The sequence below is a fragment of the Lutjanus erythropterus genome, chromosome 2 (genome assembly GCF_056507025.1).
Source record: "Lutjanus erythropterus isolate fLutEry1 chromosome 2, fLutEry1.hap2, whole genome shotgun sequence".
In the NCBI taxonomy this organism is placed as follows: Eukaryota; Metazoa; Chordata; class Actinopteri; order Lutjaniformes; family Lutjanidae; genus Lutjanus; species Lutjanus erythropterus.
Genome location: NC_139318.1, coordinates 25,345,688 through 25,368,289, shown reverse-complemented (window position 1 = coordinate 25,368,289; position 22,602 = coordinate 25,345,688). Strand labels below are relative to the sequence as shown.

Below are 22,602 nucleotides of genomic sequence, written 5' to 3'. Positions count from 1 at the left end.
TTAGAACCATTTTTAACAAATGATATTTTCATCTGGAGTCAGTTTTTAAATTAAAATATGCACTAAAGCCCCATGAGCCATTAAGGGGCGCTTTTTTGTTGTTGTTGTTGTTTTTTTGGGGTTTTTTTTTTTTTGGGGGTGGGGGGGGGGGGGGGGGGGTCCCAATAACACAATATCTACAGATCAAATCAACCACATCGGAGGCTGAATTATGAAGAAAGGTGATTTAATTTGTTCATAATTTCTGTTGTAATTTTCATGTTGTTCTGTTAACACAGTCACATCAGGGGGACTCACCTTCCTCACTTTGGTACAAATATGTTTATTGTTTGAGCTACATAAAATAAACATAAACCCAAACTTCAACTTTTGAAATTAATGAGACTTTTTAAGGAGTTGTATATAATATTTTTATTATTTAAAGCACTGCAACACTTTGTACATGTTATCATCTGACCTAAATTATGTTTCAGTCAGTTCAATGAATTTCAGTCAAATCATTACGTCATTCTGCTCTTCAGGATAATGATCTAAATAGTACAATCATCAATTAACCTTTTACATAAAAAAAGCAAAAACTGAAAAGTGAATATAGAAGTAAAAAGTAAATGTAAAATGCAAAGTTTAAAAAATGCAAGAACAAAAAATATTTCAAATTGACTTTGGAGTGCTGCACACTGTATCTGTCAGGGCTGATGTGGCTGCTGCTGTTCTCACTCTATGAAAACAGAGAAACACAGCCATCAGTGACTCGTGTACATGATTAACAAGAAATAATAATAATAATAATAATAATAATAATAATAATAATAATAATAACAATAACAATAATAATGATGATAATAATATTATTATTATTATTATTATTATTATTATTATTATTATTATTATTATTATTATTATTATCATTATTATTATTATTATTGTTATTATTATTATTATTATTATTATTATTATTATTATTATTATTTCAGGATATTAAAGTTGCATCTTTAATTTCTCTCACACGCAATAAAAACTTTTTCAGAGAATACACACATTTACATGTTTGTATTTTTAATAACATGTTATGACTGTTCAAATTCCAGCCACTTGTAAGTGTTTTAGCAGAACTTGCACCACCAAGTGGTGAATCAACCTGTCTGAGAACCTGAAACTACATTCAGGAAGTGAAAAGCAGCTCACCAGAGTTGCACTCATAGATGACGGTGCTGTAGGTTTCATCATAAACACCCTGAAAAATATTTAATAAAGTAATAGAGGAGAGTGAGAGCAGACTTAAATAAGACAAAATAATCACTGCATGAAGAAAAAACCTTTTAGTAGACACAAGAGTTTTGAGATTACCAATCTTTCTCTGTTGATACTTACCATAGATTCACTGCCAGCTAAAACAGAAACCAAAGAGCAACTTAAAACACTGTGACAAAAACTGTAAATGAAACATTAAAGCATTCATAAAACTGTCATATTGCCTTGTTATGACCATTGTAGTTTATTCAAATGAGCAACTTACCTTTTGATTTACCAGTGATGTTTGCTTTTGGTCTAAATGGAAAAAACAGGTTTTGGAAATAGTGTGTCTTCAGTGAAAATAAAAGCAAAAGCACAAGTCACATCTACAAATTAATTATTTTTTTTTTTTTTTTAAGTTTTATCAGTTTACAAGGATCTGGTGTGATGAATGTTTACACCAATCTCTGAATTCTCTTTCTTTGAATATTTAATTAATGTTTTCAGTGTGTTGGAGGTGTTAGTTTTCTCTGCAGAATTATCACTGCTGTTTGGAAAAGGAGATAAACTGTATAACTGTTATTCATTCAAGTTAACTGATAATATTTGAGAAATAAGATTTCTTACCTCTTAGAAACACATTTTTCTGTAAAATACAAAAAAAATATAATCAAACTGTGATTATTGATATCGGGAAGCTTCAAAAAATCCATAATAAACCACAGATACTGAATGTACCACTCATTCCTTTGGGTTTTGCTACCAGAAACTAAGGTCAACTTCCTTTCATTGATGTACATATTTCTTAGCTGCAGCTGGTTTCAGAATAAAGACTCAAATAAACTTAGCTGAGGTTAATATTTTTAATTCTCACCAGTCCAGCTTTGAGAAAAGAGAAGTGCTGATCCAAGCAAGACGGCGCCCACAGTCATACCTGCTCCAATCATCAATATCATCTTGTCTGCATTAAGAGAAGACATTAACAAGTGTTTACCGACAGTGTTAACATAAAGGACTGAAGAAATGCATCTCCACGACCACCACACTGCTGCAGATCACATGCATTCATGTAATGTCTTTTATTGACTACTTGTTTGTTGTAAAATTAATTATCACATTTAAAATTTTATCACCATTTATTTAATGGTATCTTTATTTATTGTAAAGTGTTGATTAATTCCTCCTGTACTGTACAGTTTAATATGAAAAACTAGACTCGGTTAATGACCTGCTTTGAACTAATTTTTAATGCATTAATTAAAAATGAGGTTTACCTGTTTTTCCATCACCACATGCTGGATTCAGAAGAGTTGTGTCAGCAGAGGTCAAACTACCTGCAGTTGTAAGAGTTATACCAGCAAAGAAAGATATAAAAACATTAACATAAAAAAAAAACAAATATTCAACGTTTTCTAAAAGTCACTGAAAGCTTGAATAATAATGTCACCTGCTGCTGGTTTCACTGATGTTACAGAAGTAGAGATAAAACTATCAGTGATTCTTGATGTACCAACAGACAAACCTGCTAATGAAGAAAAGTGACTTTAAAAATAGTCATAATACTCAGATATTTTTGGTGTCACTGGGCAAAAATTCCATAATAGTCTTTAAGCATCATGTAATTCAAGTGATCTGAGAGAAAACTAGACTTCTGCTCCTCCTCTTGACTCTGTTTTCAGGCTTTAATAAATCTCACCTGTGAAATATTGAAAAACTGAATAATTACCTGATGCTGGTTTCAGTGGTGTTACAGAAGGACTTTGGGTAGTGGCAGGCCAACCTGGCAATGAAGAAAATAAACTTTTAAAACAGTCATAATACTCAGAAACACATATTATTTGTCACACGTAATATATCAGTAACTCTGTTACCTGATGTTTGTTTTGCAGTAGTTACAGGAGTGGAGGCATGAGGCCTGGTCACTGTCAGACAGAGTAAATAAAAATATCTTAAATCTTAAAATAACAGATATAGTAAGTGATTTGTGATAATGTTCTGGATTCATATTTAAATGTTTATCCATCCATCCATATATCCATCCAATATTACATCCAGCATCCTATCTGCAAATGTTGCTGTCGTCTGTGTCTTTCTTGACTCTGTTTCCACAATATCTACAATTTTAAAAAATTAATTTGTCAGTGTATTTGTGCAGTCACAGACTCTTTTTATTACAATTGTGGCCACTTGCATAGATATGTACATCAAAAACATACATGTATACACATTTGCTTATATATGTTTGTTTTTGATGTGTTGGCTAGAGTTTTGATTTAATTTTCAAAAATGTAAAAGTTTTTATTATGGACCCTTGTGAGTCATTTTTTGGCATCTGTTTAATTTTTATGAGATTTTTTTTTTACTTTTGTTGTAGCAGTGTAGTTTGTGTATTCATATCGTCTCTGACTTATCAGTCAAGCTGTATCGATCACTACGAGGAGAGAAAGAGTTGGGTTCACTGCCCAAACTGTAATCACAGCTGGCATCATGTTGTTGAACTGAACGTAGACGACTCAGCAAATCATCAGTTGTGACAGAAAACTGGCAGATCCACTGATTGGTTGTTGTTTCCCTCCTGACATTTGTTTTTACAACTCGATCACTGTTTTCTCCAAAGTACAGGTTGCATCTCGTTTCATGATTAGCAGATCCAGGCAGAGAGCAAGTGAAGAGAACTTGGTCATGATGAAAATGTTGAAGAGTCAATTTTGGTTTTTGAACTACAAAAAGATTAATAAAAAGTCAAATATTAAGACTGGTCCGTCATTTCAAACAGTGCTGATATTTACTCTTAAAACACCACACACATATTTAACAACTGAAATAATAATTCTGTGACTTATCTGATTTTGTAAAATGTTAGATACAATAATGTGAATCAAATCTATCATTACTCAGAATAACAAATATTCTGATATCAACAAATAATTAATCAAACTAACATAAATCATAATCTGTATCATCTCCAACAACACGTGGCATTTTATTGGAAATTGATATTAATTAACCTAAAAACAAATTCATACCAGAAAAACTGCACCATGTTACTTTTCCTGTGTTCACACTGTATCAGTTCATATTAATATCAGCAGAAACAGTCACTCACTGTGTATGGTGATGGAGGATGTGTCACTGTGTGGAGACGGAGAATCTGTGTTTCCAAACTTTACAGTATAAAAACACGTCACTTTAACCTCAGCAGGTGAACTCTGATGTGAATTCTTCAGCAGCTCAGTTCCTGTCAGTGTCTTCAGACAAGAGGAGTCGCTGATAGTTCCTCCACTTAAAGTGAAGAAAAAGCACTGAGACACAGAAACAGATGATGGAGTCTGACAGTTCAGTGTGACTGAGTCTGTCTCGTCGATCACCGGTGGATTCACTGTCAGTTTAGGTGGACGAGATGCTGAAAATTTAAGCATATACTGGATTAACTGAAAATTGCATTTATTTAAAATAATTATGATGATATAACTCTAAATGCAATATGCATTTAATGTATGTGAATGAGTAAATATGATGCCTATTCCAAATCTGCTTTTGAACTTCACCCCAATGTTAAGAGAAACTTTGTTGTTTGTGTTTATACTGTAGCAAAATATCCTGATATTAGTCCATAGCAGCAGTGTTCACTTACTTCGAATGATAATGGAGGACGTGTCACTCTCTGGAGACTGAGTATACTGAATATAAAAGCATGTCACTTTAACCTCAGCAGGTGAACTCTGATGTGACTTCTGCAGCAGCTCAGTTCCTGTCAGTGTCTTCAGACAAGAGAAGGGTTTGGCTGGTCCTCCTCTTACAAAGTGGAAATAACACTGAGACACAGAAACAGATGATGGAGGCTGACAGTTCAGTGTGACTGAGTCTGTTTCTGTGATCAGCGATGGATTCACTGTCAGTTTAGGTGGAAGTAGAGCTGAAAATTTTGACGTAGACAGTGTTATCACAATAATTCCCAACAAGCAATTGTGATTTAATGTACAGTGTATAGGAAATAGAAAAAAGTACTGCACGCTTTGTGTAACAATTACCAAATTAACTACAGACTATAAAACTACATATACTGTGATAACTGTGATAACTGTACACCTGCCAATGAAAACTTTTTTAAAATCAGGGACTGACCTTGTGTTTTCATCTCAGAAAAGGAACCTATAGGAGAATAGAAACAGATACAATAGTAAATATTAAACTCTCCATGTTAATGTTGTATTTCTCTCAACCTGATGTAAAAGTGTAATGAAATATACTGATATCAACACGTAATGTGTTGATGTTACATATTAATCAGACATGCAAACAAAATGTGTACCTGTATTGGTGTGTAACTGCCTAGAAAAAGATGATGACAGAAAAGATGTTAAACTTACACATGAGGACGAGTAACAGCAGGCGTCCAGCCATTATGAAGCTGAATACTGCAAATGTCTTTTACAGAGTACACTTCTTAGTCTGACTACCTGGACTTTGACATGTAGACGTGGCATTTTACGGAACAGGAAAACCTCAAAAGCATGAGAATAGAATCACACAGAGAGACTGGCCACAGAAACACATCTATAAAGCCCCAGTATGTGTGATATAGTTCAATCAAACTACCACAGTGTTTGCTAACTGGTTCATAAAAAGTCTGCTCATTTCTGTTGCTTTCTTTTCTTTCTTATTGTTCGTTTTACTCATTGCTTTTTCTAAAATGCCAGGACTAGTGGCACATGTACATCACATAAAGAAAAAACCCAAGCTTAAATATTTCACCGTCTTGTTTTTAGTGTCTTTGAAGTGACTTTATGATTATATTAAAGCTGAATGGTTTCAGTTGAACATAAATAAGATAATATAGTTAAATACATCTAACAAGCAGCTAACAGCTGCACACAGTTGTAAACAAATACAAATGAATTATTCAGATGTGCACTGACAATATATCCCTAAAATGCCCAAAAAGTTCAGTAATACTGGACATCCTGTGTTTGACTTGAAAAAAAAGAGATAACATGAGGAGCTGAATAGGGATCATCTCAAAGGTGCATGCAGACAGGGAGCTTTTTGACATTTTTGTAAATAGCTTTTCTTACATGCTGACTTCCTGGCTTCTGCTGGCAGAGCGGGATGCTTGTGCCAGCGGTGAAATGGAGTTTTCCAGATCTTTCAAACCTCCACCACAAATACAGCTAAATGATGTACAGTGACTCATTGACAAATTTTCGCTAACTACATGGTCCAAACTCAACAAAGGATACAAATTCTTCATTGAGGGGCACCTGTTTGATTATGAAGGTTAGTGTTTTTGTCTTCTCTAGCTCATAGGTGCTTGGATGTAATGTTAGCTGAAATTAGCAATAGGTTAGCTTTCTGTTTGGCAGTCCTCAGGTCCAATTCTTCATTAGATTACTGTAGTACAGACTGCAAACTGTTGTTACAGCTACTTTTCCAGAATGTTACTGTTAGCTACAGAGACCGGATTATAAGATGAAATCCAGTCATGTATTGTTACACAGCTTTTATGTACTCAGTTTACTTTTTTCCCTTATTATTTCTTTTTTATATTATATTACTTTCCTGGTTGTACTTGTCCTCAAATATGGACACCCAGTGATATTACTAAAGAGAACAGTTCCAAGAGGCCAAGTAGTCAGACAGTCATACTGGTGTGAAATAAACCCCTGAAACAAGCAGCTTATTCAAATGGAAAAAAAGAACATGATTAGTAAAATTATTACCCAACCTGTCTGTTTACAGACCAACTGCTTCAACTGTAAACATACTGTGTACACAGCTTTCCTCTGCTATGAGGCATTTTTCACAATGTTTTTGATGTGTTATCTTTTGGTTTTACCACAAACGGTCTTTTGACCCCTCGTGTTTCTTGCCACTTCTGACTTATTTGTACCGGTGCTGCTTTGTTCCTGCATCTCAGTACTCACTTTTGTAAGTACTTTGTTGTTTTGATCTGATGGATTACGATATGTTGACCAAATGACTGACAAAACTTGTTCAACAATAGTTTACACCTATTAGCAGTGTATAGTCTGAATGCCCATGTGGCACTCAACACCACTCTGATGAAGTGCTATGAGAAACAGGTTCTCCGGCACAGAAAGAACAGCATCTCAGCCAGCCTGGACCCTCATCAGTTTGTATTCAGAACCAACAGATCCACAAAGGACATCGTCTCTACTGTCCTCTACTCAGTCTTCACCTTACCTTGAGGAGAACAACACTTCCATCAGAACGCTGTTTATTGATTTCAGCTGAGCATTCAACGCGATCTCACCATGAAGTTGATTGACAAACTGAACACTCTGGGCCTGAGTACATCTCTGCAACTGGCTGCATGCTCAGCCCCCTCCTGTTCACGCCATACACCCCTGACTGCAACCCCCAACATTGAGAAAACTCTGTTGTGAAGTTTGCTTATGACACCACCATCAAAGATGAGACCACAGAAGACACCAACAGGGTGGTGCACAAAAAAAAAATATTGCTCAACGTCAGCAAAACCAAGGAGCTGGTTGATGATTTTCAGACACAGGACACAAAGACACACAGCCCTGCCTACATTAGAGGAGCTGAGGTGGAGCAGGTGAACAGTTTTAGCTTCTTGGGAATCAACTGCCGAATCACACTAACAGATCACAGAAACCAACACACTTAACATCATTTTAAAAGTTTTAGTGTGTGTTTCATTGAGATTGAATTAACCACATTGGAGGCTGAACTGTGAAGAAAGATGATTAAATTTGTTAATTTCTGTTTTGTTATCATTTGATATGGTTACAGTAAGTCAATAAAATGAGTTTAAGCCTGTGTATTGTCTGCAAAAGTGATCCAGGTAAACAAGTGTGTGTGTGGATTTGGCCAAACAGTGGTTATAGGTAGGATTAGGGTAAGTTTCCTGGAAATGATACCCTTGGTCTGCTATCAGTGGAAATTATTTCACGTTTGTCCCACACATTTAACCATTTTGTAAATTATGCACGTGAGGTAAATCTGTGAATCACTCAACTTGTTTAAAGCACTTTGGTACAAATATGTTTATTGTTTGAGCTACATAAAATAAACATAAACCTGAGCTTCAACTTTTGAAATTAATGAGACTTTTTTAGGAGTTGTATATAATGTTTTTATTATTTAAAGCACTGAAACACATTCTACATGTTATCATCTGACCTAAATTATGTTTCAGTCAGTTCAATGAATTTCAGTCAAATCATTACGTCATTCTTATATCTGCTCTTTTAGGATAATGATCTAAATAGTACAATCATCAATTAACCTGTACATAAAAAGTAAAAATAATGTAATTATATATATGTAAAAGGCAAATGTAAAATGGAAAGTAAAAAAATGCAAGAGAAAACACTGTATTTCAAATTGACTTTGGAGTGCTGCACACTGTATCTGTCAGGGCTGATGTGGCTGCTGTCTCTGAGCTGCTGCTGTTGTCACTCTATGAAAACAAAGAAACATAAATCACTTAACTGCCCTCAGGGAAGTGTACCTGTTTGCCCATGTTGTGCATTTATCAAGATTTATCATTTTACAAGAATTTGCACCACCAAGTGGTGAATCAACCTGTCTGAGAGTCTGATACTACATTCAGGAAGTAAAAAGCAGCTCACCAGTTTTCATTCATAGATGATGATGCTGTAGGTTTCATCATAAACACCCTGGAAAATATTTCATAAAGTGATAGAGGAGAGTGAGAGCAGACTTATCTAAGACAGAATAATCACTGCATGAAGAAAAACCTACTTCTTTTAATGGCAGCAGGAGTTATATCACCACTCTCTGTAACACTTACCATATATTCACTGCCAGCTAAAACAGAAACCAAAGAGCAACTTAATACACTGTGATAAAAAACTGTGAATGAAACATTAAAGCATTGATAAAACCGTGATGCTGCATTGGCATGATCATTGTAGCATATTAAAATGAGCAACTTACCTTTTGATTTACCAGTGATGTTCGCTTTTGGTCTAAACAAAAAAAAAGAAGAAAAAAAAAAAAAGAAACATGTTTTATAAAGAGTCTGTTATTATAGAGGAAAGCAAAAGCACAGTTCCCATCTCCAAATGAATATGCTGTATTAATCTTGCTAAATGATGTGAATGAAAGGTTTGAATCTTATATTCTGCTGGTAAATTATGAGATGGAGTCACTATTATAGTCACTATTACTCAAGTGAACACCTACACCTTTCTGCTTTATCCTCCTTCATATGCCTCTTTTTGAAATTTGTTGTATCATTTTGTGGATTTTTCAAGAATGCAGTTGGGTGACCGTTTACAGTAATTTCTGAATCCTGTTTGCTTGAATTTAATTCATGTTTTCATTGTTCTGGGAGTGTCAGTTTGTCCAGAGGAATAATTGCTACTGCTTGGATTTTTTTCAAAACGTTCCTCAAGGTTCATTGCCAAATGCCCACGTGCCCTTTAGCAAAGCACCTAGTCTGCAGCTGTACCAGTGAATTTCTGACACTATGGATGTAAACCAGAAAAATTATGAAGAAGAAGATACACAACTGGTACTCACTCAAGATAATTAATATTTGAGAAGTATGATTTCTTACCTCTTGGAAACACATTTTTCTAGAAAATGCAAACAAATAATAATCCATCAGTGATTATTGATATCAAGAATCTTCAGTAATCCATAACAAAACTCTGATTTTTAGTGTAGCAGTTATTCTTTCTTCTGTTTTGTTCCCAGAAAATAATGTCAGCTGTCTTTAGCTGAAAACATTTGCTATGACTGCAGCTTCAAATTAAACACTCAAATAAACATGTGAGGTCAATATTTTATTGTTACTCTTGTGTAAAGTGTGAAGGTACATGAAATATTCTTATACTCTAAATAATTTTAGGGTAATATTTTTTTAATTCTTACCAGTCCTGCTTTGAGTAAAAAGAAGTGTCAGTCCAATCAAGATGACACCCACAGTCACACCTGCTCCGATCATCGATATCATTGTTTCTGCAATAAGAGAAGCACACTGACACTTAACATAAAGGATTGAATAAATTCACAAATTTATCTCCACGACCACAACACTAATGCAGAACAGATGCATTTATTGTTACAACAGTTTCATTGAGGACCTATCGTCCTAATAATAATGTGCTTTAAAATTTTAGCACCATTTGTTTAATGGTAATTCCTCTTTTACTGTATAATTTGATATGAAAAACTAGACTCAATTAATGACCTGTTTTTAACTATTTGTAAGGCAAATCCTGCTGTTCCAGTGAGTATTTCAAAAATAAAACAATGTCAGTTTGTCAGTTAATATTTATTTTGGTTTTTGTTAACAAAATACAATAGCTGCGCATTTAGGTGCAGGATTACTTCAACTGGAAATTGGTTTTCTGTACTTGCTGCTATTAACTCCTGTGGCATCTTACATCTCTACATGCACCAGCAGTCTGACAAAACTGTTAGTTTCACTGGTCAAAAGCATTTATAAACATAAGAAGAGTCGTGTCAGCAGAGGTCAAACTACCTGCAGCTGTAAGAGTTATACCAGCAAAGAAAGATATAAAAACATTAACATTAAAAATAACAAATATTCAACATCTTCTAAACATCACTGAGAGCTTGAATAATAATGTCACCTGCTGCTGGTTTCACTGATGTTACAGAAGTAGAGATAAAACTATCAGTGATACTCAGAATACTCGTACTAGTAATTCAAGTGATCTGAGAGAAAACTAGACTTCTGCTCCTCCTCTTGACTCTGTTTTCAGGCTTTAATAAATCTCACCTGTAAAAGGAAACTCTGGCCAATCACAGGACAGAAAAATAATTGATTGTTGCGTCTCATTTAAAAAATATCACTATTTCATGACCTGGGAATAAGACTCAACAATCAACTGTCTTTTACCAGAATCACTAACTTCATCTTTAATACATTAGTAATTCTGTTACCTGATGTTTGTTTTGCAGGAGTTACAGGAGTGGAAACACAAGGACTGCTAACTGTCTGACCTGATGAATAAAATATTTTAAAACCTTAAAAATAACAAATAAGTGGGATGTGACAATGTTCTGGATTTCTCTTTAAATGTATATCATGTCCTACCTGAGATCATAGTAGATGTTAACTTAGTCTGTGTTGTGTGTGACTCGACTTCTGCCATATCTACAATAAAAGATATTATTTTGGGACGTGTCTGTTCATGAGTAGACAAGAGTGTGGGACAACAGATTTGTGCAATCACTTGATCAGGCAGCAATAAAAAACAAAACAAAACATAATTTATGATTAACACACGTAATACAGCTATTATTTTGTTTGCTGATGCTGGAATGACAGGAGTTACAAAGGCAGCGCCAAGTCTGCTTACTGTCAAATCTAATGAAAGAATACACACAAAATAATTAAAACCTTTTATAGAAAAGATGTGATGGTCTTGACTGCTATTAAGATATATAAAACGTCTTACCTGTGGTCATAGTAAGTGTCATAGTCTGTGTCATGTCTGAGTCTTTTTCCACAATGTCTTCAATTTAAAAAAAGAAAGAAGAAAGAAAGAAAGATGGATTTAGACATGTCAATTTATTGTGTGTGCCAATAAATAAATTATTTACATATTTAAATACAGAATATAAAGATAGGTCTGTGTCATCAGAGGTAATTGAGAGTTACACTATAATAAAATCAGTACTTGGAATAAAGTGTAATCTGCATCAAAAGTAATTATCAAACTGACAAAACTGTAAAAATGCTAAATGGCAATGGAAGCTGCTGAATCATCCTTTCATTCAGTCACCTAAAACTTGTTGTGTGTTGGGGCCACACACAATTATTTTCCCACAATATCTATAGTAAAAGGAAAGGGACTTCTGATTTCTGTCAGTTTCATGTGTACAAATAAATTAACATTTCTGCTGTTTCTCGTGTGTGTGCAACCACTTCAGCACAAGCTTGGTCAGTCAGTCGGTCAGTTGGTCCACTTTGGTCTAAACTTAAATATTGTACAGACAGTCAAGATCTCCAGAGGATGAATCCAAATGACATTGGTGATCCCCTGACTTTTGGTCTAGCACCACCATGAGGTTGATATTCTTGGGTTTAACTGAATTTTTTAAAAACAAAACATTGGCTAGATTACTAGGATGAAACCCACAGACTTTAGTGGTCTCTGGGCTTTTCATGTAACGCTATCAGCAGTTTTACAGCGTCAGTTTATCCTGTGAAATATCTTTATCACTTAAGTTTTTTCACCTTTGAGAAATTATATGTGCAACCAAATTATTCTGCAATATAATTAGTCAAACCAGGCAGACCATGACTTGGTCAAAGTCCATCACTGTCCTCGATTAACTTGATTCTGATGTCAGAGCATCATATTCTAAAATTTCAAATGACACAATCATTGGTGCCAACTTGGGTCAAACATTGATGGAACTGATGTCATGTTATGAGGAGACTATAGGTAAGCTCCAAACAAAGTTTAGGCTTTTTCTGGTTGTTATAGCTTTAAAAGCCAATTTTGTTTTGACAACAGTGTGTGTAATTAAAGACAGACTCAAATGAGGAGACATACTTAGTGGTGTTTGAATGTACACATTCTGTGGTGACTTGAATATATCAATTAATTTCACAGTAAGTGTCAGTGTCACATGTGTACTCATGTCATCTGACTTACCAGTCAAGCTTCTTCCATCACTACGAGGAGACAAAGAGTCGGGTTCACTTCCTGAACTGTAATCACAGCTGGCATCATGTTGTTGAACTGAACGTAGACGACTCAGCAAATCATCAAGTGTGACATAAAACTGGCAGATCCACTGATTGTTTTTTGTTTTCCACCTGATGGTTGTTGTTTGAACTGGACGACTGTCTTCTCCAAAGTACAGGTTACACTTTGTGTCATGACTTGCAGATCCAGGCAGAGAGCACATAAAAATAACTGGATCATCTTCATGATGAACACTCATCTGTGGTTTCTGACCTACAAAGAGATTAATGAAAAGTCATTAAAGACAAAGCTCTATTCTGCTATCAAGTATGCTGTAAGTTGTAGCAGTGTGGAAATTCACATTCACAGAAGTCTTTGTGTCACACCTCAGTCATCATGATTTAACATTCAACTTAATGATTCATAATGACAATTCTTCAAGTTATCTTAGGTGACTGTGAATTACGCTGCAATAAAAATGGATGTCTCACTGTGTGGAGATGGAGAAGTTGCCTGTCCAATCTTTACAGTATAAAAACATTCAACTTTAACCTCAGCTGGTGAACTTTGACTTGAGATCAACAGCAGCTCAGTTCCAGTCAGTGTCTTCTGACAAGAGAAGATTTTGACATTTTCTCCGATGTAGAAATGACACTGATACACAGAAACAGATGATGGAGGCTGACAGTTCAGTGTGACTGAGTCTGTTTCTGTGATCACTGCTGGATTCACTGTCAGTTTAGGTGGAGGAAGAGCGGAAAATTTAAGCATATATAGGTTTAAATAACAGAATTTAATTAAAAATTAATTTAAAATATTTCTTATGATACATTTTTAACAGCAGATGATGCCCAAAATTAAAATTTTTAAGCACTTCCTCTGAAGACCTGACTGCCATGCTGAGAGTCACTTTGTGGTTTGTGCTCATATTGTAACATGTTGTGAAAATGAGTCCATAGCAGCAGTGTTCACTCACTCTTTATGGTGATGGAGAACGTCTCACTCGGTGGAGATGCAGAATATGTCGCTCCACTCTTTATAATGTAAAAACAAAACACTTCAACCTCAGCAGGTGAACTCTGATGTGACATTTTCAGCAGCTCAGTCGCTGTCAGTGTCTTCAGACAAGAGAAGGTTTGGGCAGGTCCACTTGTGAAGCGGAAATGACACTCAGACACAAAAACAGATGATGGAGTCTGACAGTTCAACACGACTGAGTCTGTCGCTGTGATCACTGCTGGACTCACTGTCAGTTTAGGTGGAAGAAGATCTGAAAATTTAGAGTTAAACATATAAACATATGTTATAAAACGTACTTAACAGGCATATCAATATGATAATACTCCTAATGAGAAATTGTAATTCAATGTATAGGAAGTAAAGAAAATATTACTGTAGAGTCAAACAAATAAAAAGAGTCAAATTAATAACAGACTTTCAACACAGTGACGGCATAGCTGTACATGAAAGATAACATGAAAGATAACACATCAGACTGACCTTGTGCTTGAATTTTGTGAAAGGAATCTGTTGAAAATACAATATGTTAACAAGGTAAATAGATGTGATAATAACTCATTACCAGCTTTGACACAATGCAGAAAGATGTTAAATTCTGTCAATCAGAGGTAGGAGTCAAGTTAAAGATATTTTATTTGTCTCAATGAGGAAATTTGTTTTTAAGTAAGTTTACAAATATAAAACACAGAGAAACAACACATATAATATAAAATCACCAACCATAAAAAAGACAAAGTGTGAGTGTGGTGTTGAAACATATTGGTTTAAATGTTGTGTTTGCATGTAAGTGTGAACCTGCATTGGTCTGCAATATCCTACATTAATAATGAAAAAATCCATAAGAGGTTAAACTTACACATGAGGATGAAAACCAACAGGCGTCCAGCCATGATGAAGCTGAATACTGAGACTGTTCCTCCAAAGAAGATACGTGTCTGTCTGACTACTCAGACTCCATTTTGCAAAACAGGCTTGCAGGAAAACCACACATAGGTTCACTTAATGTTAATTTTGTACTTCAACCTGTCATACAAATGTAAGAAAACTGATAAAATACATATCTGGCAAACATTACATATTCAACAAAATGCAAATAAAATGTATCTGTATTGATGTGTAACTGACAAGAGGTATAACTCACACATGAGGACGAGTAACAGCAGGTGTCCAGCCATGATGAAGACTATGAATACTATTATTCTCCAAAGCTACATTTTTGTGTCTGACTACATGGACTTTGACGTACATTAGTGTCATTTTGCAGATCACACAGGAAAACCACAACAAGTATCAGAAGAGAATCACACAGATGGACAGGCCACGGAAACACGTGACACTATTTATAAAACTTTATCATATGTGGTACCATATGTACTATAGATAAAATCTACCACAGTGTTGGCTAAAACATTCACAAAGTCTGTTCACTGTTACTTGTACTTGTTTCTTGTTCAACAGCAAGATTAGTGGTACATGCACATAACATAAAGTAAAAACCTATAACCACGAATATTTTATAGTCTCACCTTTCGTATTTCTGAACTTCCATTAAAGCCCAACAGTTTCATTTGACTAAAGGTAAGTTTAAATATTCAAATATGGTAACTAGTTCAGGTTCTTACTTAAAAAGATCATTTTGAATTAGCTAATATCTACACACACAGTTTTTGTCAATCGCTATTTTTCATCACAGACACTTCAGACCAACTTCGCATTCATGTGAGTCTCCTCCAACTCACACAACCTGTAATCTTTAAATAACCCCATGCAATTCTGACTTGTATTTTCCCACTAACCTTACATTTTATTTCCACTTTTAGTTTCCCCATTAGACTATTAACAGTTACACAGCTTTTATTGTGACTCAGTGACTCAGACTTTTTTTTTTTTTTTTTTTTTTTGAGACATAGAAGGGAATTCAGTGATATTACTAAAAAATGTTCAGGGTTAACAGGGTTTTAAATTAACTCTCTGTTTAGCAACTTATCTGGATGAAAAAGCAGCTAAAGGATAGTTAAGAGACGGAACATTTATTCATATAAGTTTATAAGACTTATGGGAATAATACAAATCAATTCACAGTATGGAATTATTGTTAATTATACATACATACATTATTATTAAAGTTAATGTACAGTAGCAGTAAGCAGCACATGCATGTAAATTTATTTAAACTGCATAAATCATAAAAGTGCATCATCAGAAAAAATATATATCCAGTTAAAAAACATGATCAACATTAAACAGAAAGCACATCAGAAAACAAAACAAAAGGTACAAACAAGAATAAAGTGAACTTTGCTACAGTTATATATATATGAGGAAAATCTAAATACATTTTCAGTCTTGATCTAAAAATTGTACTTAACTTAAAAACTGGATCTGGATATAAAACTTGGAAAACCTTTGTTTGGCTCATCTAGTTTGGTTGATTTGGGAAAAGACATTACAGTTGTCAAACATTAGTCTCAGATAAAACTAGATTCTGATTTTATTAGACAAAGTTCTCACCAGTTCTTCTTTTCTTACAACGTAATGCCGAAACCAGAAAAGATGACGCCTACAGTCACCCCACAACCGGCAGCAACTGCTACAAACTTCCATATCTACATTTCTGCTAACATTAGTCTGATTATACTAGTCTATTTTAAACAAAAGGTTTCATATTTTAAAATTTCTTTAGGCTGTCTGCTTTCTCTTTCTCTATTCAGAATAAAACATTTTGCATTTCAGTGTGTCTGCACGGTGCTGTACACCATATGCTTCGGGGCCGGTGCATCTGGCTCCTCAGGAATGGTGGAGTACAAATGGTACGTCTCAAACTGGGAAAAGAAAGAAACCATCTGTAGCATCTCTTTATATTACAATTATTTATTAGTCAGTGTTATTATCATTTAATATTGTCCAACTTACATTTTCATTTTGGCCCTCCTGATTTTTCACTTCCTCAGAACCTACTGCTGAGAAACACAGACACAATCAGATGAATGTTTCACATTTAGTTTGGCAGGGTGTGTGTGTGTGTGTGTGTGTGTGTGTGTGTGTGTGTGTGTGTGTGTGTGTGTGTGTGTGTGTGTGTGCGCGCGTTAGGGTTAACGTCGCTCACCACCTCAGGTCAGCACAAACCAGAGTGACGCTGCTTTTAGCTGCTATGCTGCAAACAGATGAGACCAACTTCCTGATAAACTCAAATACACCCTAACCTTAGCCATTTAGAAATAGAAATTGAAATGTGTACTGCACTTTTATTTTCTTTGTTTCGTTTCAGGCAGCTTACAACTTATTACTGCCCTGTAACTGTACTTCTGGTCTATCTATCTATATTTCCATCTATCTAATTTTATTCTATCCTCATTGATTTTGTTTTAAATGTCATTCTAATATTTTTCTTTACCTTTGTAAATTACTATTTCTGCATTTGAATGGTGATATAGCTGCCTTGAGTTTCCTCAGGTGTAGATTAGTGAGGCTATTCGGCCAGCAGGGGGATCTAAAACCTGTGCAATTGTCCTATCAGCACATGGTCATGTTCTGTTAAGTGGTTGCAAGCAGAAAGGAAGATTGGCCGCTCATGAAGATTATTACACATTTACAAACATATTTGTTCCTTCACTCCAACAGTAGGTGTTCAAATCTAGTTTGATCTTTATTATTCTAATACAGTATATCGCACAGTCTGTATACACAAGGTGAAGTTTGTCTGAAGAAAAATAAAATACTTCAGCCCTTCAGCTTGCAGTAGCTGTCTGCCATCATGGCCAATTACGTCACTAGTGTCTCTTAGCGCCTGTATGATTTGTGTGGTTGTGTCTGGGAATACTCAAATAAAACTACATTCTGATTTTATTAGAAAAAGTTCTCACCAGTTCTTCTTTTCTTACAAAGTAGTGCTGAAACCAGTAAGATGACGCCTACAGTCACTCCACAACCGGCAGCAACTGCTGCAAACTTCCATATCCACATTTCTGCTTTGAAACAACAGAAGCCATAAACAAGTGTCAGTTTCACTTCTCACAACATTAACAAAAAAGCAGGAAGACATGTACTGTGCATAGCTACAGTATTTCAACTACCAATATCAGTGCACACCAAACATAAAATGTAAAGCGAAGTATGGCTATGTCACTGATATAAAGCTACTGAGTAAATTAGGCTGCAAACATAATTTAGTTGCTGAACTGAAGTGGTGAGGAGCCACATACTTTACTCACCTGAAGTGGTTTTCAGTGGAGTTGTTCCGTTTTTAGTTTCAGGTGTACCAAAACTTGGTCCTTGTCAGTCCGTGGCCATAAATGTTTTTGAAACATCCAAATTAATGCATGTTAGTATTTTATTGCAACATAATGGAAAATTATCTTTAGTCTACAGTACTTGTTATTTCATTGCCAGATTTTGGAGTCACAGGGGTCGTACTTTTATCTGTTTCTTGTAAGAAAAAAAAAACATTAACATTAGAGCTATATCTTGTCTTCCATTTGGACAAGTGGCACAACTGCTATGCAGCAAAAGTTTATCAAGTGCTGCTTAACAACTTTATTTTACTTGAACATTGTGGGCCACCATCTGCACAACAAGAGGTTTGATTTCATGTATGAATAAGCAGCTGCATGTCCATCACACACAGAGTAACCAGTCAACAGTGGTGGGAAGAGTACTTAAAATCTGTACTCAAGCACAAGTACTTAGCAAGTACTGTTACATTGCTAAAATATGACCCAGTCACAAGTAAAACTACTGGTGTTAGAAATATACGTAAGTAAAAGTACTTGTAAAAGTATTTGTCTCAAAAACTACTCAGAGTATTAGTTACTTTAAACCGTTGATGTCACAGTCACCTCTCCAAACTAGGGGTGTAACTTTTGTGTGTTTTCCTAAACCAATAGTTGAAAATGCTAACAACTGATTAATCATTAATAACTGATAAGGTACATAACACATTTTTTTGTCATTTATTTCTCATTTTAAGTCAAAGTTTAAGTTTCCTTATTCAACAAATGGCTCCACCAGACAAAACAATATCAAATGAGGTGCAGTCACTTCTGTGACTATTGATTAAACATCAATGAATACATTTCTTATTGAGTAAATTCTTAATGGCAATTAATTGCTTAATTATTAATCATTAGCTTCCTTACTCCAAATGTTTGCTGGCAGAGCATTTTATTTTGTTTTTCAGTTGTATGTCTTTGTTTTTATTGGCTGGTTTATGATCAGAATACTTGGCTACAAAAATGCAGATGAAATGTTTGGATATTAATTCATATTGTTCTCAGTTCTCAACTATGATTGTGAATGTAACTAAGTAGATTACATGGTGAAATGAATACTTAAGTACAAGTAAAAGTACAGACTTGAAAATCTACTCATAAAAAGTACCCCCCAAAAAAACTTAATTACAGTAATTTGAGTATTTATAATTAGTTACTTCCACCCCTGCCAGTCAGCAGCCATCACTTCTGTAGGTATTTTGACTGACATTTAAGCAAATCACTTTATATAAACATATTCGATGTTTTACATGTGAATATTAAATAATGTATATATCAAATGTGAAATATTGAAAAACTGAATAATTACCTGATGCTGGTTTCAGTGGTGTTACAGAAGGACTTTGGGTAGTGGCAGGCCGACCTGGTAATGAAGAAAAGAAACTTTTAAAACAGTCATAATACTCAGAAACACATATTATTTGTCACACATAATATATCAGTAACTCTGTTACCTGATGTTTGTTTTGCAGGAGTTACAGGAGTGGAGGCATGAGGCCTGGTCACTGTCAGACAGAGTAAATAAAAATATCTTAAATCTTAAAATAACAGATATAGTAAGTGATCTGTGATAATGTTCTGGATTCATATTTAAATGTTTGTCCATCCATCCATATATCCATCCAATATAACATCCAACATCCTACCTGCAAATGTTGCTGTCGTCTGTGTCTTGCTTAATTTTTCCACAATATCTACGATTTAAAAAAATTAATTTGTCAGTGTATTTGTGCAGTCACAGACTCTTTTTATTACAATTGTGGCCACTTGCATAGATATGTACATCAAAAACATATATACATATTTTCTTATATATGTTTGTTTTTGATGTGTTGACTACAGTTTTGATTTAATTTTCAAAAAAGTAAAAGTTTTTATTATGGACCCTTGTGAGTCATTTTTTGGCATCTGTTTGATTTCATAGAGTTTTTTTTTTTTTACTTTTGTTGTAGCACTGTAGTTTGTGTATTCATATCGTCTCTGACTTACCAGTCAAGCTGTATCGATCACTACGAGGAGACAAAGAGTTGGGTTCACTTCCCAAACTGTAATCACAGCTGGCATCATGTTGTTGAACTGAACGTAGACGATTCAGCAAATCATCAGTTGTGACAGAAAACTGGCAGATCCACTGATTGGTTGTTGTTTCCCTCCTGACATTTGTTTTAACAACTGGATCACTGTTTTCTCCAAAGTACAGGTTGCATCTCGTATCATGATTAGCAGATCCAGGCAGAGAGCAAGTGAAGAGAACGTGGTCATGATGAAAATGTTGAAGAGTCAGTTTTGGTTTTTGAACTACAAAAAGATTAATAAAAAGTCAAATATTAAGACTGGTCCGTCATTTCAAACAGTGCTGATATTTACTCTTAAAACACCACACACATATTTAACAACTGAAATAATAATTATGTGACTTATCTGATTTTGTAAAATGTTAGATACAATAATGTGAATCAAATCTATCATTACTCAGAATAACAAATATTCTGATATCAAGAAATAATTAATCTCTCTCCGTTTTGGTTTGGAACATCTAAAAACAAATTCATACCAGAAAAACTGCACCATGTTACTTTTCCTGTGCTCACACTGTATCAGTTCATATTAATATCAGTAGAAACAGTCACTCACTGTGTATGGTGATGGAGGATGTGTCACTGTGTGGAGATGGAGAATCTGTGTTTCCAAACTTTACAGTATAAAAACACGTCACTTTAACCTCAGCAGGTGAACTCTGATGTGAATTCTTCAGCAGCTCAGTTCCTGTCAGTGTCTGCAGACACGAGGAGTCGCTGATAGTTCCTCCACTTAAAGTGAAGAAAAAGCACTGAGACACAGAAACAGATGATGGAGTCTGACAGTTCAGTGTGACTGAGTCTGTCTCGTCAATCACCGGTGGATTCACTGTCAGTTTAGGTGGACGAGATGCTGAAAATTTAAGCATATACTGGATTAACTGAAAATTGCATTTATTTAAAATAATTATGATGATAACATGCATTTAATGTAATTAAAAATAATTATGATGATAACATGCATTTAATGTAATTAAAAATAATTATGATGATAACATGCATTTAATGTAATTAAAAATAATTATGATGATAACATGCATTTAATGTATGTGGATGAATAAATTTGATGCCTATTCCAAATCTGCTTTTGAACTTCACCCCAATGTTAAGAGAAACTTTGTTGTTTGTGTTTATACTGTAGCAAAATATCCTGATATTAGTCCATAGCAGCAGTGTTCACTTACTTCGAATGATAATGGAGGACGTGTCACTCTCTGGAGACTGAGTATACTGAAGGTAAACACATGTCACTTTAACCTCAGCAGGTGAACTCTGATGTGACATCTGCAGCAGCTCAGTTCCTGTCAGTGTCTTCAGACAGGAGAAGGGTTTGGCAGGTCCTTCTCTTACAAAGTGGAAATAACACGTGGACACAGAAACAGATGATGGAGGCTGACAGTTCAGTGTGACTGAGTCTGTTTCTGTGATCAGCGATGCATTCACTGTCAGTTTAGGTGGAAGTAGAGCTGAAAATTTAGAGGTAAACATTTGTTACATCATTTACTTAACAGTTGCATTAAACCAATAAAAATCTCAATGACCAATTGTAATTTAATGTACAGCATAGAAAACAGAGTAAAAGTACTGTACAGCCAAACTATGTGTAAGAATTCTCTAATTTATTACAAACTATACCAAACTGTCCACACTGTGATAATAATGCACCTGGCCATGAAAAGTAATATCAGAAATCAGGGACTAACCTGCTTTCATCTCAGAAAAGAAATCTGTTGAAAAAAGAAAATTTGTTGAGCATTTGATATAATAATAAACAGTAAACACCAGTTAATGTTGTATATCTTTTAACCTGAAATAAAAGTGTAATGAAACATTGCAATACTGATAAATAATTGGCTGACTTTACAAATTAAATAAAATGTGAATAAAATGTATCTGTATCTGTGTGTAACTGCCTACATTTACAATCAAAAACACTGACAGCAGGTTTAACTTACACATGAGGACGAGTAACAGCAGGCGTCCGGCCATGTTGAAGCTGAACACTGCGAGTGCCCTTTACAGACTTCACTTGTGTATCTGCCTACATGGACTTTGACATGTAGAAGTGTCATTTTGCAGAACTTTGTTTCAGGAAAACCACATGCATCAGAGGTGAATCACACTGACAGACAGGCCACAGAAACACATAGACATGACGTTATTAATAAAGCCCCAGGACGTGTGGTACAGTTTATTTAGAGCAAACCTACCAGTGTTGGCTGACAAAAATGCTGGTGTCACATTCATCTTCATTTCTGTTGCTTTCTCATCATCTTGTTGTTGATTTTTCTGAAAGGTTGGGACTAGTGGTATATG

At 34.9% G+C, this 22,602-nt stretch overlaps 4 protein-coding genes across 4 annotated transcripts; all 4 read right to left on the bottom strand.

Annotated features, from left to right (window-relative positions):
* Positions 1 to 990: 990 nt before the first annotated feature.
* Positions 991 to 11,640, bottom strand: LOC146331708 (uncharacterized). The gene is made up of 7 exons (XM_084734667.1): positions 11,318 to 11,640; positions 11,164 to 11,223; positions 10,126 to 10,212; positions 9,809 to 9,827; positions 9,184 to 9,215; positions 1,372 to 1,388; positions 991 to 1,234 (listed from the first exon to the last, which is right to left on the bottom strand). The coding sequence occupies exons 1-7, from the start codon at positions 11,373 to 11,375 to the stop codon at positions 1,163 to 1,165; spliced, it is 345 nt and encodes a 114-aa protein (XP_084590793.1). The 5' UTR covers positions 11,376 to 11,640; the 3' UTR covers positions 991 to 1,162.
* LOC146331709 (uncharacterized) lies at positions 1,377 to 5,637 on the bottom strand. The gene is made up of 12 exons (XM_084742582.1): positions 5,604 to 5,637; positions 5,359 to 5,385; positions 4,868 to 5,149; positions 4,340 to 4,636; positions 3,641 to 3,953; positions 3,105 to 3,181; positions 2,960 to 3,013; positions 2,681 to 2,755; positions 2,508 to 2,567; positions 2,108 to 2,194; positions 1,861 to 1,879; positions 1,377 to 1,548 (listed from the first exon to the last, which is right to left on the bottom strand). The coding sequence occupies exons 1-12, from the start codon at positions 5,635 to 5,637 to the stop codon at positions 1,500 to 1,502; spliced, it is 1,374 nt and encodes a 457-aa protein (XP_084598708.1). The 3' UTR covers positions 1,377 to 1,499.
* A 1,742-nt stretch (positions 11,641 to 13,382) lies between the features above and the next one.
* LOC146331707 (uncharacterized) lies at positions 13,383 to 15,115 on the bottom strand. The gene is made up of 4 exons (XM_084743146.1): positions 15,082 to 15,115; positions 14,421 to 14,447; positions 13,897 to 14,190; positions 13,383 to 13,675 (listed from the first exon to the last, which is right to left on the bottom strand). Exons 1-4 carry the CDS (start codon positions 15,113 to 15,115, stop codon positions 13,383 to 13,385), a joined length of 648 nt encoding a protein of 215 aa, XP_084599272.1.
* Positions 15,116 to 16,646: 1,531 nt separating this feature from the next.
* LOC146331706 (uncharacterized) lies at positions 16,647 to 22,275 on the bottom strand. Its single transcript, XM_084743134.1, has 10 exons — positions 22,242 to 22,275; positions 21,471 to 21,752; positions 20,843 to 21,139; positions 20,198 to 20,506; positions 19,663 to 19,713; positions 19,518 to 19,571; positions 18,312 to 18,365; positions 17,804 to 17,905; positions 16,854 to 16,897; positions 16,647 to 16,762 (listed from the first exon to the last, which is right to left on the bottom strand). Exons 1-10 carry the CDS (start codon positions 22,273 to 22,275, stop codon positions 16,670 to 16,672), a joined length of 1,320 nt encoding a protein of 439 aa, XP_084599260.1. The 3' UTR covers positions 16,647 to 16,669.
* Positions 22,276 to 22,602: the final 327 nt, after the last annotated feature.